We start from the raw sequence: 19,340 nt of genomic DNA, 5'->3' as shown, positions 1-19,340 counted from the left end.
AAGATTATCTTCACAAACCTAATTCTGGTCTACTGCATTCAGCTTTTCCAAAGATTTGAATCCTTGCCTTATCACATACATCCTGAACAGTTTTCTAATACTAAACAACACATTTTCATTGAAACAATTTCCATTTGATTCAGATATTATCATAGACAGTACAATTTTCAAATACATTCAGCATTCACCATTCTAAACTTAGATAATACACTTTGATTAAAACTTGCTATTAATACTTAGAAAAATGTTAATGATCTCAACATTCTATGTTGCATTTTAGTTTAACCCATGCCAGATGTGGTTATAAAACCTTTGATGTTCTGTGAACCCAATCGGCTTCTGCCCTGCACTAGATGCTAATTTCATGGCTTCCTGAGCCCTGATAACACAGCAGGAGGAACCTCACAGAGAGATCACAGATTTGACCTACTTCTAAATATTTACCGATAGAGTAGTTTTAGTTTCAAATCCTTTACACAAGCCTGTTTAAAATTAAGAAATTTGTTCAAAATCAGACTGTTCATTATAACCTTTACATCTGGGGTAAGATTAGCTGTATTAAGCACTAAAAAGTAATTATTTTCTTCAACAGTGTGCATTACCACCACCATCTGGTCTGGAGTGTTAACTGGAGCTAATAGACTGGTGCGACAAACTCAATGTCAATTGAATGACATAGAGTTTGTCATTCAATTGTACTTTTAAAAACATTCAAATTGAAAGAAATGTCGTTGTAAGGCTCCAATAATAATAAATAAGTAATAATAATAAAAGTATTGATGTAAATATATATAATAGAACAGTAAAGTAATGACAATTTAGTAGTCTTATGGCATGAAGGATGACGCTGTTATAGAATCTGGTTGTTCTGCATTTGTGCATTTGAAGCTGCTAAATCTTTTCCCAGAAGGCAGCAGGGAGAACTAACCCGACTGAGGGTGGAAGGGGTCCACCCTTCCATGCTGAGGTCCACCCTCAGCATAGTTAGTTCTCCCTGCTGCCTTCTGGGAAAAGATTTAGCAGCTTCAAATGCACAAATTTGTCTGTTGATTAAAAATTTGTCTGTTGACAGTCGCTGCCTGAACAGGCAGCGACTGTGAACAGTTTCATGGATGGAAGGAAGCTCAGTCCCAATGATTTTCTTTTGTTGACTTTAAGGGTTTGATGGTTGGCATCACAGCAATACACCAGATGTTTCGCCTCTTTTCTGTAGACTAGTGGTTGTCCCTGATGAAACCCACCACTGTTGAATCGTCTGCACACATAATGATGTGGTTCGTACTGAACCTCGCTTGGCAGTCATGGGTCGTCATAGTCAAGAGCAGTGGGCTCAGTACACAGCCCTGGGCAGAGCCAGTGCTGAGGGAGATGACCCTTGAAGCTTTTTTACCAACCCTCAAAAACTAGGGTATGTCTATGAGGAAATCCAGCAGATGCCTTTCAGTAATAGAAAGATAAGTGTCATAAATTGGTTTGGTGAGGTGGTGAGGTAGATGCTGTAGACCCAGGTAAGTGGATGAAAAGACAATTTTAATAATATTTCCAGCTCCAAAACAGTCCACAAAACTCTGTCGCGTCATCTCTGTTTGGTTTGCCACGCATCTTATTCTGTTGCTACCGGTGTGAGCCTTGGCTTCCGCTCAGCCGTGCCGCCAATCAACGGGGACCCGACAAGGACACAGAGACACAGGTGACACTAAATACACATGAGGTAATCAGGGGACGAGACACACCTGGGAATAATCAAAGGGAGACAGGAAAACACGGAGACGTAGAAACACAGAAAACTCGAAATAAACACATAGAAAAACACGGAACATGACAATAAGATTTTCAGATGTATGACGTAAGCGTCATACATCTGAAAATGGACAGGGTAAAGACAGCTTCAGTGTTTTAGTTAAAAAACAGAAAACAGATCATATTTGGAGAGAAGTAATACTGAAGACACCGGCTACATTTAGTGATAATGTGAGAATAAAAATTGGAGAAATGAAAATTTAAAAGGTTTTATTTTGAAAGGTAATGTTTTACTGTGAAAGGTTCCCCCGGGGGTGAATAAAAAGGATTGATAAGAAGTTTTGGGGAGTTCAGTGACGGCTGGTTGAGAAGCTTAAAAAGAAATGAAATGTTCGACACTGAGAAAGAGCTCAATTGTGTCTGTGGATTATTCTACAAAGGAGAATCACAGTATCTGGACACCCACGATTCTTACATTAAGGAAAGGTACTCCTTTTGTTATAGAACCTCTGTCACAAAACTGTCAATGTTTGGTGTTTTGAGGCATGAACACATTATTTACTACTTTGTTAAACATTACATCACATTCCATTATAAGGATTGTTAATTTTTTTTTTATCTTTGCCATTTTAACATAATAGTAGAAGGCACCTAAAATGGCTAGAGATGTAATTTAAAAATACTGAAATTTCAGTATGTTTAATAGTTTACTTTTACTAAGCTTGAGTGAATTTTAAATAATTTTATTTTGAGCATATGTTTTAAAATATACACAAAATATCTTTAAAAGCACATTGTTTCATTAGTACACTTAAGCAACATATTTTGTTCACTTAAAGCATACTTTCATTTAATATTTCTTGAAAGTGTATTTTAGTACAATTATAAATAAGTGTGTTTTTATTATGTCAAAATAGTACAAGCATGCTGTTAGTGTACTTTGTATAAATTTATATGTAGTACACCTAATACTTAGCATAATTAAAATGTACTTACATAGATATATGTATGTTTGAAATATACCAAAGTATTTTTTTCACTTGGGTGAGTACGAAGCTTTGGAAATGATACTGTTTTATTATATTTTACTGTAAAAAGACATCTGACCATATTTAGCCAGTTTTGTGCTTTAAAAACCCAAAGTCATACAAGGTATTCATATATGTTATATGAAATTTTTAATTTATTTACTTAAAATAGAAGTAGGTGGAAATACTTTCCTCCAGTGAGGTATGAGCATCTTGACAGCCGAATCTCTGAATGGTCCTCTGAAACAGAAGGTGTTGACATGTCAATAGAAGGGGACAGACAGTAGATACAGACACCAGAAGCAGTCTCACCTCCATCCCTGTCAGATGCTCCTCTGCGGATTTCATGAAGAGAAGTTCATACAGTTTGTATTTCAGAATAAGACTGCACAAAAATGTTTACAGAATCAGTTTGAGTACAGTATAACACAACGCACTGGCTGTAAAACAGCAATTGTATCCCCTATTTATTCTACATTTGTAGGGGGGTGGGGGGGAATTTGATCAGTTTGAGTAAATGGAGGATCAACAAACACTATACTTTCCAACAATTTCCAAATTGTTGAAAAGTTTATTTGTTATCATCAGTCCATTTGAATTGATACCAGGAAGTTAAAAACTATCTAACGTCGACCAATACCAATCTGCCATTATATCATATAATTTTCCATCAGTTATCTTAAAATTTGTTTGATGATCTGATAGAAAAAAAAGAGTAAAACCAGGGGAATCTATAAGGATGCAAATACATTTTTGCAGCACTAAACTGAATTAAATGGAAGATGACTTGAAGAGATCAGATGTTAAAGAGGAAATGCCTTTGAAATGGGTATTTTAACAAGACAGTGACTGCAAAAACTAATGAGGAGCAGATCCATCGCTGCAGACCACAAGTTGGAACCAAGTGTAAATCTTGTGTTTCATGAGTTTTGAATGTTAGTGACCAAAAACGCTTTATCTCAGCAACAGAAGTGAAAAATGGACAATATGTGAATTTTCAGCACTACATTCAATTTTTACCCTTATTAGCTTTAGAACAGCATAGAAATGGGTTTTATCACTCAGATAAAATTATTTGAGTGATTTTATCCATCACTCAGATAAGGGCCATGCAGAGGGCTTAAAGATACAAAGTGGCACATTTAACAAGACAATTGGGACAATGCAGCGGAAATGGAGGCTATCTTTTCCCCAATAGGTCCTATGTTCCTAGGAGGGGTTTCTGCTGCTGGGAGGACAGCGGGCCCCGGCCTATGGGGGCCCGGCTGGGAGGTAAAATGTAGTGATGTTACGTGATGAGCCGAGGCTTCGAGGCGCGTGTCGAGTAATGGAGGGGGCGTTTCCGTAAAGCGCGTATCGAGGCTTGCTTCATTTAGGGGAGGAGCCGAAAACGATGACGTCCGAAGCCTCGCTGCCCGGCTGTACCACGTGACTGCTTCGGGAAATGGCTCAGATTTTGGCGCGGGGTTTGACAGCTTTATAAACCCCACAGGCTCCATTCAAAATGTGGGTTGTTGTAGGCGAGTTGCGGTCAGTTGAGAGAGTGGATAGAGTTTTGATAGTTTGGATAGCAGAGTTTGGATTGTGGTTATTTAGTTTGAGACAGTTAGTTTGGTGTTTGGAGAGTTTAGGAGAGAGATAGATAGATAGGAGATTTAGGAGCGCGAAGACAGGATAGGAGTAGGATGGAGCCAGCGAGAGGTAAGGTGAACTGAACATTTGCAGATGCATTAGGTTTGCTTATGAGGAACTGTATTTTTCACTGTTTCTTATTTTCTGTAAAGGTGAGGTGTTTATTGTGCACCAAGGAGTTGGGGTACAATAATAACACCTCATCCATGCTAAGACACTACCGTGCCTTGCATGAGAATAGGGAGGAAACTGGAGCTTCACCCAGCCAAGGTATTTCATTATTATACTATATACTATACTATAATCATCGGTCACTGTACCCCAATCTGTACAAACTTGCACTTATTTATTTATGCACCCCGGCATCATCTGTGCCATGTGAGCGTGTCTTTTCAAAGGCTGGAGAAGTAGTGTCAAAAAAGAGAAATCGTTTGAAACCTAAAACTGTGGAGAAATTGTTGTTTCTTAATAAAAATGAATGAAATCATCCAAGTTACACAAGCATTAGCCTATTCACTACTCCCTCCCTACTTCCACAAGCACTTTCACTGTCCTCTGCCTGATTAAGCTCATGCCATTTTTCTAGAGTCACAGAAAAACATTATTACACAACATGCCATATCACATGACACTACTATTTTGGGAATAATTACACAGAGAATACATTCAAACAATATTTTATTGTTCAAACAATATTTTATTGTACACATATGTACACCTTTTGTGAAGTCATTCCCAAGACCCATAATAGACAAAAATTCAATGCATCACATGTGTTAAGATACAGCGGGCTGTGATTGTACACCTGGCCAGTAGGTGGTTTCGTGAGCACATGAAGCCTCAAGAAATGAACCCTTTCTCGAACCATTTGGCTCAAGTGGTACAATGCCTCATGAGGCTTCATCTCACCATCACTAGTAAAATGTGACTTCAGGAATCCAAACCTTTATGACATTTGACAAGAGCTGGAGAAGTTGTGCCATCTCTCGATGAGCATATTGTGTGTAGGATATATAGTATATAGTAGGTTGCCCCAGTCAATGTTGACTCATGGTTGTTAAAAACTTTACAAGACCGACTGATTTTAATGACATAGTGGGTGTAAAATGTTGAATAAAATGTTGTGCTACATGACTGGCTTTATTTTTACTGTTACATTTAACTGTATGGCTATCAAAGAGGATTGCCCATAGTATCTCCAAGTGTATGCTGGGTAAAACTTGTCACCAGCAATTCATCAAGGCCATCATCAGTCACTTGGCAACAGATGGCAAACTAAATGGAGCATTTTTACCAACTAAGTTAACATGAGTGAAGCTCCAGGAAGTGGCAAAGTGAAAAGAATGGAAAAAATAGAGCGAGGAAAAGTCAAAAACTGGACACATATTTTGTTAATCGTCTTGGGGATGAACCGGACTAGCAGCAATTCAGGCCCGCCAAAACTGCCAGCCCAGCCAAGGAGCCGGTGTTCTGTCAGATTATCATACGCTTAGCACAAACTGATTGCTATATCTGTCAGACAAGTATACTCTGTCATTACCATATGATTTTATTTAATCGGCAACATAGAATTATGACGTAGATTGTAGATTTAGATGTTTTTCACAGGCATGTGTTGTAGTTGACTGCGGCTGCAGTTAGACCCTGCTTTAAATACATGTTGAAACCACCACAATGCATGTATATCTTGAAAACAATTTATTGACTTATTTTTGTCGTAACTTGTCACATATGCTGAATTGACAGCTCCTCTGACGTTGGACTTCTTAATGCGCATACGCAGGCATGAGTACTCACTATTCTGACAGCGTTCAATGTTCTGATAGGTCCCCAACCTTTTTGGGGACCACTGCCCTCAGATAATGCTTCTGCATGCTGGTGTTCCCGCTAAAGCCTATTCCCCCCCCCGATTTTCCCTTTACGACAATTTTACAACATGCTGCAGTGTGGTATGTTACGTGGTGGTGTGTTGAATATACACTATCTAAAATCAGGCATATTGAATATTGTCTTGGCCCGATTATCGCAGCCTGTGGAGTTTTCCCTGACTGGGAGCGAGAACACAGCCTGTTGAATGCGACAGGTAGCCAATCAGAAAGCCCGGTAATGTAAGAAGGGAGGGGAATCCCAAACAGTTGACATGGCAACTGAGAGTCCAGTGGACATCAGAGGTGATATGTGGAAATGTTTTTTTCTATATGTAAAGGTCATTTTTGTTCATTTTTATTACATGTGGTTCTGTTTATTCAGTTAAAAATGTCTACTACGCACAAACATAACTTGCCTCCAAATCATAGTGCAGCAAATAGAGCAGCTTTTTGCTCTATCAAAAGCCTTTTCTTTTTGTTACGTCTTTTATCCCTTAAAATGAGTCCACAAACTATCACTACTGCTTCTACATCATCATCCATGTTTGATTATTCTAAATTCATGTATGGTATGTTGGAGGTTTTACTGAATGTTTGTGAGTTTAATCGGTTCGTCTGTGGTGTGTTGCTCCTGCTGTTTGGTTGGACCCACAAACCGATCAAACCTGTTGGACTTTTATCGGCTCTGTGGTCACAGAGGTTTTGAAAATCGTCCGACAATCCTTAAATCGTGTTAACCAGACCTAAAACTCACAAGCTCTACTCCTCTCCTCTCGTCTTGACCACTGCCCTAACACTCTTTGACTCTGGTCACTATGGTAAAGTTTACATATCCCTTCAAAATAAGAGACAGATGCGCCACAAAAACGAACATTGTACTTTCGTGAAAAGTTTAACTCACGATAACGACAAATCAATAGCAGCCCTGAGCTTGTTTCTCTGCAACGAGACGACCCCATCTGGGAGTGATGAAAGACAATGACACCCAAAGTGTTGCTTATCCACAGGGTGCTTGGTCTCTATGTGGCGAAGCAGTTGAAGCTTCATTGCCTCTAACGAATCGGTCACCATATCATGCAGAGCTTGGAATGTGGGAATCACATACAGGGATAAATCCATTCTCCTGTCTCTTCTCTGGGCCTTTTTTCTTTGCAAAGAAACTTTCCAAAGACATCTAATCTGTTTCTTATTTATTTTGCTGCTTGTGGGCTCAATGTTGTGGCCCGGTACCAATTGGCCTGGGGGTTGGGGACCACTGGTCTGGAGTCTAAACCAAAAAGTCTCCTTATATGCTGATGACCTGTTACTCTTTCTCTCAGACCCAGAGACCTCCATGCCCCCCCATATAAGACCTGCTTGAAAAGTTTGGACAAATATCTGAATATAAACTGAACTTTAACAAAAGTTAATTATTTCCAATTAATGATGCAGCTACAGCCTACCCACTCACTAGTTTACCATTCTAGATTTCTCTGCAAGGATTTAAGTACCTGGGAATCCATGTAACTAAGAATCACTCACAACTTTTTAAAATCAATTCTAGTCCCTTACTTAGCCAGCTGACTCAGGACTCTGCATGTTTTAGTTGTTTCCCTTCTGCCACACACCTGGATTGAATCTTTGGGTGATTAACAGGCTCCTGCAGTACTTGGTGGCTGCAGAAGATGTCATGCAATCATTTGAATCAGCTGTTCTGGTATAGAGGCACATCTAAAACATGCAGAGCAGGGGGGCCCCGAGGACTGGAATTGGGAAACACTGTTCTAGAGAATACAAAAGAGAAAAGTAATGAGAAGGGAGGGCTTGCCACACCAAATTCCTTATGCTATTATTGGTCTGGAGCTGTGCAGTGACACAGTTGGTAGAGCTGTTGCCTTGCAGCAAGAAGGTCCTGGGTTCGATTCCCAGCCTGGGGTCTTTCTGCATGGAGTTTGCATGTTCTCCCTGTGCATGGTGGGTTCTCTCCGGGTTCTCTGGCTTCCTCCCACAGTCCAAAAACATGACTGTCAGGTTAATTGGTCTCTCTAAATTCTCCCTAGGTGTGAGTGTGTGTGTGCATGGTTGTGTGTCTGTCTCTGTGTTGCCCTGCAATAATCCACCTGTCCATGGTGGATTATTGGTCTGTTAAAATTTGCACAGTGTTATTCTGGTGCAATGCAAACTGTGGTTACCATTATTGGAACCCTCATGTAGCTCTGCTTGCTTGTACTCCAGGGGTCTCAAAGTCCAGTCCTCGAGGGCCAACTTTTAGATGTGCCTCTGCTGCACCACACCTGAATAGAATAATTAAGTCATTAAGGCTCTGGAGAACTGATCTACACATTAACTGATCATTAATCCATTTCATTCCAGTGTTCAGTACCTGTGGCACATCTAAAAACTGCAGGACAGCGGCCCTCGAGGACTGGAGTTTGAGACCCCTGGAGTACTCTCTTGCAACATCTCCTATAACTTACACTGACAAAATAATAATTAAGAGCTGTGTTAGAATATGGGCTCAGATTATGCAACATTTTGGGATCCAGAGAATACCACTAAATTCTAATCCTCTATTTCCACTTTCACTCAATAAGATTTTTTCAGTGTGGAAAAGCCATTGGATTTTTTCTGTGAAAGATCTATACTTAGATGGTACTTTTGCATCATTTGATCAATTATCTTCACATTTTAACCCAAAAACCAGTTACTGTCGCCACATCATGATGACTTTCCTCACGCTACTAGTTAGACATATTATGCTGATGCACTGGAAGAATCCTCTCCCACCCACACATTCTCATTGGATAAAAGATGCCTTTTGATCATGAAACTGGAAAAAATTAGCCATACTCTCAAAGGCTCTTGAATCACATTTTCAAGAATCTGGTCACCGTTTTTGGACCATGTTATGTTTTTGACACTTAATGTGACCCCATGAGTGGTGCTCTCCAGTTGTAATGGCATAAACCCTTTATCTAAGAAGTCTTATAACAATTTTAGCAGGACAGAATACATTAAGCCCTTTAGGTGCCCCGTTTTAGTTGTTTTCTGCCTAATTTATATTTTATTTACTTTCTGTTACCTCTATTTGTTCATTTTTCAGTTAACTACTTCTTATCGATGTACTTATGGAAATAATTGCTGAGTTTTCTTTTGTGTGGCTTTTTTTATATTTGGTTCTTGTTTTGTAATTTATCAGTTTGACAAAACAATGAGCACCATACATAAAATATCAGGAAAAAATAAAATTATATATATATATATATATATATATATATATATATATATATATATATATGATTATTGTGTTTTATACTTACTTAATATATAAGTAGGTAGAAATAATGCATATCTGGGAAATCTATCTTAAATTGAATGCTCAAAGCATTAAGGTTTTTACAGAAAGATATCCAGATTTAGTGTGTGTGGTTTTGGAGTCACTATGTTGAAGACGATAAGAAATAAAGACACCTTTTTTCTGATTTTCTTTCTCCTCACACACTGAGCTGTCAGCTAGTTGTTCTGCTTTTGCTTCTCTTACAATTTTGGACTGATTCTAACAATGGCAGGGGTAGACGTAAAAGTGGATTTTTTTCTTTGATGAACGGCAAACTTATATTGTTATTTGTTTCTTTCATCTTTTTATAATGAAGCCTAGGCGTAAATTCAATCTGGAAGACTCTTTAGCCCCACCTGCATCATCCAACCGGCACTTCCTGCTAAATCACCGCTGATCATCTAACGCCGGTCCAAATCAAGACACGCCCAATCTCCGACCGAGTCCCAGCTGAAAAGGACTTCCATTCACGGACACTCTCGCTTTCCAGCAGAGCTCACCCCACCTCCAACCCCCTCACCTCCATGACTCGGCCATCTAGCCTCATCCCTCATCGCCTCCACCACCAGTGTCGGGTCCCGGGGGGATGACGACCCGGTCAGCGTCCGGGATGTCCATCCGAGCCCATTGCAAAGCTTGCAATAATAGATGTCCCCAGCCGGTGCCCGAGCGCCAAAGTTTAACTTATGCTGTTAATAAATTTTCTAATTGTTTCCCTTTCTCTGTCTGAGTCTCTCCAGATTGAATTGATATTGTTTAAACACAAAGATTATTTGTAGGATTTTTTGGGGGGGCAATTCTACACTTCTCCAAGATTGGGGTGGAGCCGAACCCTCTCTATCCTTCTTAGGATTTCGACCCCTGGGCATCACTGCTCTACAAAAATAGTTTATGTTAGGGTTCTGAAACTGTTGTGACTATTACAAGAAATTATAAATATGGTGGTGATGTGGTTAGAGTCCAAGTTTTTTAACGTTTGGTGATCATTATTTTATTATTATTATTTTCAAATTATTTAATTTCCCTTTGGAATCAAAGTATTTTTTAATTTGAATTTGACTGATTTGGTCAGGCTTACCTTTTTGTAACATAGCATGTCAGTGCTTTGGCTTCATTATTGTTCAAAAGTGAAGTGCCATTTTCTTCAGAAGGAGCACAGTGGCAGGCAGCAGTCATGGCTTTCATGAACACCACCATATTATCCACTGAACTCATTTGTTTTTCTGGGGGAGGAAGGCAAAGCACAAATAAATTGTAAGTCTACTAAACTTTTTTGTTTTTTCTTACAAAAAGAAAGTCAATGTTAGAAGTGTGGATACAACACAACTCATAAGCTTGAATAACCAACATTCTGCACTTCCCACCTCTTAGATTTTCCAGCAGTACATGGAGTACAGCCATGGTGAAAGAGATCTGTGTGGGGCTAAACTTGGTATCTTTAGCCCACCAGAATCCAGACAAATAGTACTGTAGGAGGACAGCCTCTCTGATACAGATCCGGTGGTTTGTGAAACCCAGAATGTTCTGCATTTTACTACAAACAGAGAATGGAATTAGATTATACTGTAGTCATGGTAAACAGTTAGTGATAACACTGCTAAAGCAGAATATTGGTCTGCTGACATTCCCTACTTAATAAAAAAATCTTACAAAAACAGAACCCATCTTACAGGGAAATTTGTATCACACTCAGCACAGATGTTTCTGTTCACTGTTCCAGGCTATTGCTCATAGTAGACTGTGCATTTTTTTGCCTGAGAGTTTCCTGTTTCCAGCTTGAATCTAGTTTGGTGTGTTAGACCCTGGTCTCTATCAAAAGGTAAAAATCAGTTTGAAGAGTTTCAATCAGGCTTCAGGGCTCATCATAGGACTGAAACAGAACTGCTGAAGGTTATAAATGATATTCTCTTGGCTTCAGATAAATTGACTTATGTCTGTTCTGGTTTTGCTAGATCTCAGTGCTGCTTTTGAAACAGTCAACCACAATATTCTTTTAAAACCAGGGGTGAAGCTTCAGGGGGGCTGGGAGGGCATACAGGGGCCCTGAATGAATAGGATTTCAAGGATCCAAGTTGACTCATGGTTACTAAAATCTTTACAAGATTGTACTGTAAAATATTGAATAAAATGTTGTGCTACATGACTGGCTTTATTTTCACTCTTACATTTAACTTTATGACATGCAAAATTACAAGTGTATTTTTTGTAAAATTCGACACTGGCTGTCCACCAACGTCACCATCAGTCACATGGCTACAGACGGCGGACTAGGTAGAGCATTTTTACAGACTAAGTTAACATAAGTGGAGCTTTATGGAAGCAGCAACGTGAAAAGGATGGGGAAAAAATATTCATATATTTAAGTTGTCCCTGTACCTTTTATCACACTTAACAACAGATGAGTCAGTCAGCAGCACCTCTAACCCACCAGTATAAGTATATTAAAGCTGCATTATGTAACTTTTATATAAAATATTTTTTAACATATTTGTTAGAACTGTCAATATGTTGTGACAGTATGGTATGAAAGATTATCTGAGAAAAAAATTTAACTCCTCTGCCTTCTCCCAGTAATATCTAGAAACAACCAACGAGAGGCAGGAGGTGGGTTTTAGCGCTGTCAATCACAATTTCATGTGGCTGCTCATCCTCCCTCCCCCTCGCTCTGTGCTATGGTGCAACTAGCATAGCCTGTTGTAAATGCTCAAATTAGTTGGCAGAACTACCAATGACAGATAAACAGATTTCCACTAATGATAAGTTGTTTCTCTGACCATTAGCACATTTAGCAGAGAGTGAATGAGGTTGATTAACGCTAAGACGCTCCTCCTGGTTCTGATTGGTTGTTTTTGTCCGGAATACCTTAGCCAGCAATAATAGTTCAGGGAGCAGGTGGAGGAGATTGAACTTTTCACTGATTATCTGTCGCATAGCAAAGCTTTCACCATATTGTAATAGTTTAACAAATATTTAAAAAAGTTAAATATATATAACTTATATCTAAGTTAGAGTGATGGATCCTAGAGGATCCATCACTCTGCGTTTCTGAGGTCTGAGGCCGGGGTCCAGATATTATTTTTACACCCGTCTTCCCCCAGAATGTGTCTGGCCCCCCGGCACTGCAAAATAGGACATTACCTGTCCGGATCACTACAAGAAAAGCTACAAAAAACAGAAACATAAAATACAGTGGACCTAATTCAAACCTCAGACGGTTCCCCTGCCTAAAGGAACCTCAGACTCAAGAACTTTTGGCCTCCAAGTCACTAAAATGAGCTCTTTTAAACCCCAGATCTCTCTGTGCTAAAGCTCTATTAATCAATGATTTCATCACTGAACATAATATCGATGTTATGTTCCTGACAGAAACATGGTTGAATGACAATAATGAACCGATCGTACTAATTGAATCTGCGCCTCCTAACTACAATTTCTTAAGTGAGAATAGAAAACATAAAAAAGGAGGAGGCGTGGCTTCAATATTTAAGAATACAGTAAATAGTAGTAAAATTTCTTTGGGTCACTTTACTTCTTTTGAGTATCTTGGAATTGAGATTAAAGGCCTCAAACGGACTTTAACACTAACTTTATACAAAACTCCAACATATGTGGAAAATTTCTTTACTGAGTTGAATGAACTTCTATCTCTCGTATGTATTAATTATGAATGCTTAATAATTGTTGGTGATTTTAACGTTCATGTTGACAAACCCAAGACAGAGGGGCTAAAAAGCTCTAATATCTTAGAGACTTTTGGTCGAACACAACATGTCAAACAAGCAACACACACTCAAGGACACACACTGGACCTGGTTATCAGTAAGGGTGTGAATATTTCCAATGTCTCTGTAACTGATGGCGCCCTGTCGGATCACTTCCTGTTATCTTTGAAAGTTCTTTATCCTTTAATCCACTTGGACAAACAGCAACCATCACAAAACGTTCTCTCACAGAAAACACAGCAGAAACATTTCATCAAATCTACTCTTCTTCCTCACCCTTAAGCTGTAATGACGTAGATAAATTGGTAAATGATTTTCAGTCTAAAGTTTCAGATATCATTGATTCCATTGCCCCAATTAAAATGAAGGTTGTGTCTGGCAAGAAGAAATCTCCATGGAGAAATGCACAAATAGTTAGATCTGCAAGACAACTCTGCCGTAGGGCAGAACGAAAATGGCGTAAAACTCAACTTCAAGTTCATTATGACATCTATAAAGAAAAACTACGTTACTATCATTTAACACTCAAACATGCAAGACAGGCTTTCTTTGCAGATGTCATAAACAAAAACATTAACAATGCTCCAGCTTTATTTGCAACAGTTGACAGACTCACAAACCCTCCTATCACGTTACCACCTGAATTTCAGTCTATTGCTGCCTGCAACCAGTTTTCCAGTTTCTTTTCAGAGAAAATTCAAAAAATCAGAGGATTAATCTGCACATCCACTATAAAGTCAGTACTAACACTGAACCCAAACAAAACAAATACAGGAAAAATGACCCAATTTCAAATACTTAATTATAAAACCCTAGAGGAAATTATAAGTCAACTCAGCTCCAGTTCTTGCTGTCTGGATGTCCTACTCACACATTTCTTTAAGAAAGTTCTGCCTGTTGTTGCTACTGATCTGATCCAAATAGTAAATTCATCGTTCTCATCAGGCGTTTTCCCCCAGGCTTTGAAAACGGCAGTAATCAAACCACTGGTAAAAAAGAACAATCTAGACAAATCACTACTGCAGAATTACAGGCCAATCTCTGACCTCTGACCTCCCATTCATCAGTAAAGTTATTGAAAAACTTGTGTGTAAACAGTTAAATAGCTTCCTAATGATCACCAACCACTTTGACTCCTTCCAATCTGGTTTCCAGTCTCACCACAGCACAGAAACTGCCCTCGTAAAAGTGTTCAATGACATCCATATAAATACGGACTGTGGGAGAACCACAGTGCTGGTTCTGTTGGACCTCAGTGTTGACCATGACATATTACTGAATGGACTGGAGAGTTGGGTCGGACTCTCCGGTCCAGTGCTTAACTGGTTTGAATCGTACATAAAGAACAGGGATTTCTTTGTTTCAATTGGAAACTTCTCATCAAAGAGGTCAAAGGTCACATGTGGGGTACCCCAAGGTTCAATCCTAGTACTCCTCTTATTCAATATCTATATGCTCCCACTAGCTCAGGTTATAACAGGAAATAATATTAGCTACCATAACTATGCAGATGACACACAGCTCTACATTACGATGTCACCAGGAGACTCAGAACCCATCCAATCACTGAACAGATGCTTAGAACAGATAAATGTGTGGATGTGCCAAAACTTCCTCCAGCTGAACAAAAACAAAACTGAAGTTATTATTTTTGGACCTAAAGAGGAACGATCTAGTTATAGATCTAGAGTCAGTGCACAGCTTCAGTTATTACAACTAAAAAACAGTGATCAGGCCAGAAACCTGGGAGTAGTGATGGACTCTGACCTGAACCTTCAGAGCCACGTAAAGACAGTCACAAAGACGGCCTTCTATCACCTGAAGAACATTTCCAGGATTAAAGGACTAATGTCTCAGCCAGATCTAGAGAAACTCATCCATGCGTTTATCTTCAGTCGTATTGATTATTGTAATGGCGTCTTCACAGGTCTGTCCAACAAATCAATCAAACAGCTGCAGTTGATCCAGAATGCTGCTGCTCGTGTTCTCACTAAAACCAGGAAGATAGAGCACATAACACCAGTTTTAAAGTCTCTCCACTGGCTCCCTGTAGCTCAAAGAATAGACTTTAAAATACTGTTGTTAGTTTATAAATCACTGAATGGTTTAGCACCACAATACATTAAAGATCTGCTGCTGTTGTATCAACCTTCCAGAACTCTCAGGTTCTGGTTCTGGTTCTGCTCTGCATCCCCAGAACCAGAACCAAAAGAGGAGAAGCGGCATTTAGCATCTATGCACCAAAAATCTGGAACAAACTTCCAGAAAACTGTAAAACAGCTGAAACACTGACTTCCTTTAAATCTCAACTAAAAACCCACTTGTTTAGAGTTGTATTCAAAACGTAATCAATTGCAAATTTATTGACGGAATCTGACTATGTTGTGTTTTTATTGTTGATTCTATGTTGCATTGTGTTTTTGTGTTTGATTTGATGTAAAGCACTTTGAAATGCCTTGCTGCTGAAATGTGCTATACAAATAAAGTTTGATTGATTGATTGATTGATCTAAGTTTTATACAGCAGCTTGAACAAAATGCAACTACATAAAATTTTTGAGAAGTCACGATTGCTATATGTATATTTTGCACGTTTCCTATGACTGTTTCTGGTGGGGAGATACATTTCAGTAAGTTAAAACTGAAATGATAAATAAAAATTTAAGCAACCTATTTAGATACCGTAAGTGGACTGTTGCATTTAAAATTCACTAGCAGTAAATATTGTGCAAGTACCAGTGTTGGACCGAAGGAAACAAGGCAGTTGCAAGCCTTTAAAATTGTGACGTTTTGATGGGTTAGATCAGTGCTTCTCAATTCCAGCTCTGCATGTTTTAGATGTGCCTCTATACCAGAACAGCTGATTCAAATGATTGCATTAGTGATGGCCAAATGAAGCCTCATGAAGCAATGAAGCTTCCCGGTCCATTGCTTTGCCCAAAAGTTCATCACTCGATGCTTCATTCATTTCTCACTAGTGACACCTGCTGTTGATGTAAATGCAATATTGCCACAAAGTTTTTGTCAAACTCACGTTTAGTAACAGGAGAGTCAATTAAATCCTATTTAACTAATCTTTTGTTAGTTATTAAAATAATTTGTAGTCAATCCTGGTATATGTTGACTGTCAGTGGCTGTTTTCTTTTGTCACTGACTGATTGAACAGTAGACATTTGTTTTAATGTACTCAGAGTGCAGCTTGTTGGGGCACACAGTTTTCTTTGAGTTTTGTAATTCTTCAAAATTTCTCTTTTTCTTGGATTTCTATTGGCTCTCTGATCTGATCCCTTATATTTTTACTCATAAGCCAGAATTTTACTTTTCCAACAGTTTTAAGTCTGTCTCTGCTGTGTAAGACTGATATATTTTTGCAGAACAAAGAAATAGTGGAAATTTCAAGGTGAGAAGTTTTTGAGGTGAAGGGTTTAATTATTATTATTTAAGAATCTTGTGAATCATCATCTCAGGTTTTCCCTGATGTAAGATTTTTTCTTCTGGCTCCTTTCCAATCAAGTTTATTTGTGTAACACATTTCAGCGACAATGCAGTGTCAAAATGTTTTACATAATAAAAACACATAAATATAAAGTCACAAAATATGCCACAATCAACCATTGAGAAAACTGGTAACAAACATTACATTTTGATGAGTGTCGTCATCAAAATCATTAATACAAATCTTGATGCGATCAAGCAGCGGATCATCACGCTTTAATTTTGAAAACCGATACGCAAACTGAAGCAGTCACGTGACCCATGCAATGCGAGGCCTCGTTTGTTGCCAGTCACGTGGTTTTCAACAAGCCGACACAAGCCTTGAAACGAGGCTTCATTGGACACGCCCCCTTATTACTCGGCACAAGCCTGTCAGATAGCCCATCACTACCTGAAGCCTCCTGTTCATCCTGGGATGTGGCAGTAATTTACCCTCTCCAGTGCAACTTGGCAACATAAAACGGGTATGTATCTTTATTGCATTGCACCCATACAGTTCAACATCACAAAATGACAATTATTTATACATAGCATGTATTGGCAAGTGGATCCTCCTGCTTTGGGCTGGAAGGGGTTCTCTGGTCGGGGTGGAGACATCCAGCTCTGGTAGGTGAGCTGGAATGGTTTCCTCTACCTTCGGCCATTTTTCTAAAAATCCCCTATTAACCTAACTTAATTTCAGATCTAAAGCTGCTGCAGCTCGCTGGAAGCCCTGCTGCTTTGTTCTTGCTTTGGCATCCTACACTGTCTGGCCTCCAGCTTTGCTGCAATGTAACTGCTGTGGTTTTTAGCTTACTTAATTAAAACATTGATTTTAATGACTGGATAGATCGGAGGTTAGGGGTAACCTCATTTTAGCACCCCTTGTCTAAATTGTAGTTTATTTCTTTCTTTTTGTATTTGCTTTGTTTAATCCCACCCTTTTGTCTCTAAACTGGGAGCTGAAGGCGGTGGGGGGGCATCCAGAGGGACTGGACCAGTGTGCTGTGCGAGTGACCGGTGTTGGGGTTTCTTCACGATTGAGTGTCTGTTCACAAGTGCTTGAGGTGATTTATTTTGATTTATTAATTTATTTTAGAACCAGTTCCCACATTTGGACTGCCCTCCCCCTGCTGGTCGGCCCCAGTACTGTGCACTTCCCTTCCTATTGTGGTTCTTTGAATTTTATTGATTGTTAAAAGCAGCAATAAAATTAATTATTTTGTGACTGAAGGAAGTCTTGTTCTCATTGGTTACGAACCTTAAGTGCCTTGCAAATCTATTTGCTTGGGTGCAATTCCCAAGGTGGTGTTGTTGACACCAGCTGGTTACCCTGCTTTGAAAGGCAGAGTAGTCGCTTCATCCACTAGTGTTGCCAGATTAGCTTTAGTAAAAACAAGGTAAAGTTTTCATGCATCTTTGTGTTAATGGCAGGAAGGGAAATAGGAACTGAAAATATGATTTACCGATAGTAAATCTATCATAGCAGCAAAATCACAAGAACGATAGATAAAGGGTATAATTTCTAAAATAATATATTACATAAAGTCCCTCTAATTAATTAAGCCATTTACTGGCACATTTTCTTGTTTACTTTCTGTTTCCAGGTTAACCAGGTTACTTACTGCAGAAGCTCCTCGGCGCTGTGTTCTTGCAGCTCCTGTATTAATTGCACTGGCAGCGCGTCCCACTGCAGGAACTCTGCTGCTTGTTCCTGTCAAATAGACGCACTTTTTGTATCATAAGTAAAATACATCAGCGATTCAGCACTGCTACAAACATTAATCAACATGACTATTCATACCTCTTCTCCGGACATGTTGGCATTGCGGTGGTCATGACAACGGGCCGTTAAACTGTTCTTCCTTATTTAAAGGGGAACTCCGTTTAATTAACAATCTGTGGTTGTTGGTTATTTAGTAATAAATTATTTTAAAAAATAAATACATTTTATTTTTTTAATACTATTAAAAAGCAAATGTGTTATCTGGTAAATGTGCTTTATAACAAACAATTGGTCTCAGAAGATTTTAAAAAATGAAACAGTACCATATATGTACAAAGCAAAAATGTTTAAATGAGTAAATTAATCATAAGTAATTTATTTTTCCTTTAAATCATCAGAAACCAAACAGCACAAATACCGGATGATTTCAGACGCAGGAAGACGTTTGGAGATGTGGAGCCCTTACCTCTCGGTCTAAAAGGTTCCGTCTTCCGAAATAAATGCAACAATTTGTATGCTTATGAAATGCAAAACAGTTTAAAAGTGGTTTGACTGTGCAGGTCGCCAGGAAGGCTTGGTTTGAAATAATCTCCACACGCCTCCCAAGCACCCCCTCTCTGCTCTGCGTCACATGCGGCGCATCCTCACAGAAACCGAGCGGAACCACTTCCATTCTGACCTGGATTAGGGAACGCTCAGCTGAACGGAGAAGACACGACCCCAGGTAAATTCCGCCTCTGCTTACCGTTATAAAGCAGCATCTTTAAAAGTAGCATCTGAGCCTGTGGCAACAGATCTGCTCCTTTTGCAGATAATTGGCATATTAAGTCTTCAA

General features: G+C 39.0%; 1 protein-coding gene across 2 annotated transcripts; it reads right to left on the bottom strand.

Moving 5' to 3' along the window:
* Positions 1 to 1,057: 1,057 nt before the first annotated feature.
* On the bottom strand, positions 1,058 to 19,039 carry cabcoco1 (ciliary associated calcium binding coiled-coil 1). Of its 2 annotated transcripts, XM_044102010.1 has the most exons (8): positions 18,972 to 18,990; positions 18,584 to 18,644; positions 18,405 to 18,493; positions 10,949 to 11,118; positions 10,663 to 10,807; positions 3,081 to 3,153; positions 2,932 to 3,008; positions 1,058 to 1,733 (listed from the first exon to the last, which is right to left on the bottom strand). In XM_044102010.1, the coding sequence occupies exons 2-8, from the start codon at positions 18,596 to 18,598 to the stop codon at positions 1,697 to 1,699; spliced, it is 606 nt and encodes a 201-aa protein (XP_043957945.1). In that variant the 5' UTR covers positions 18,599 to 18,644; positions 18,972 to 18,990; the 3' UTR covers positions 1,058 to 1,696. The 2 variants fall into 2 exon arrangements, with proteins under 2 accessions (XP_043957945.1, XP_043957946.1); XM_044102011.1 differs by lacking the exon at positions 1,058 to 1,733 and having other exon boundaries at positions 2,902 to 3,008; positions 3,081 to 3,103; positions 18,972 to 19,039.
* Positions 19,040 to 19,340: the final 301 nt, after the last annotated feature.

Source organism: Gambusia affinis, linkage group LG20 (genome assembly GCF_019740435.1).
Source record: "Gambusia affinis linkage group LG20, SWU_Gaff_1.0, whole genome shotgun sequence".
Lineage (NCBI taxonomy): Eukaryota > Metazoa > Chordata > Actinopteri > Cyprinodontiformes > Poeciliidae > Gambusia > Gambusia affinis.
This window is presented reverse-complemented; position numbering and strand designations above follow the sequence as displayed.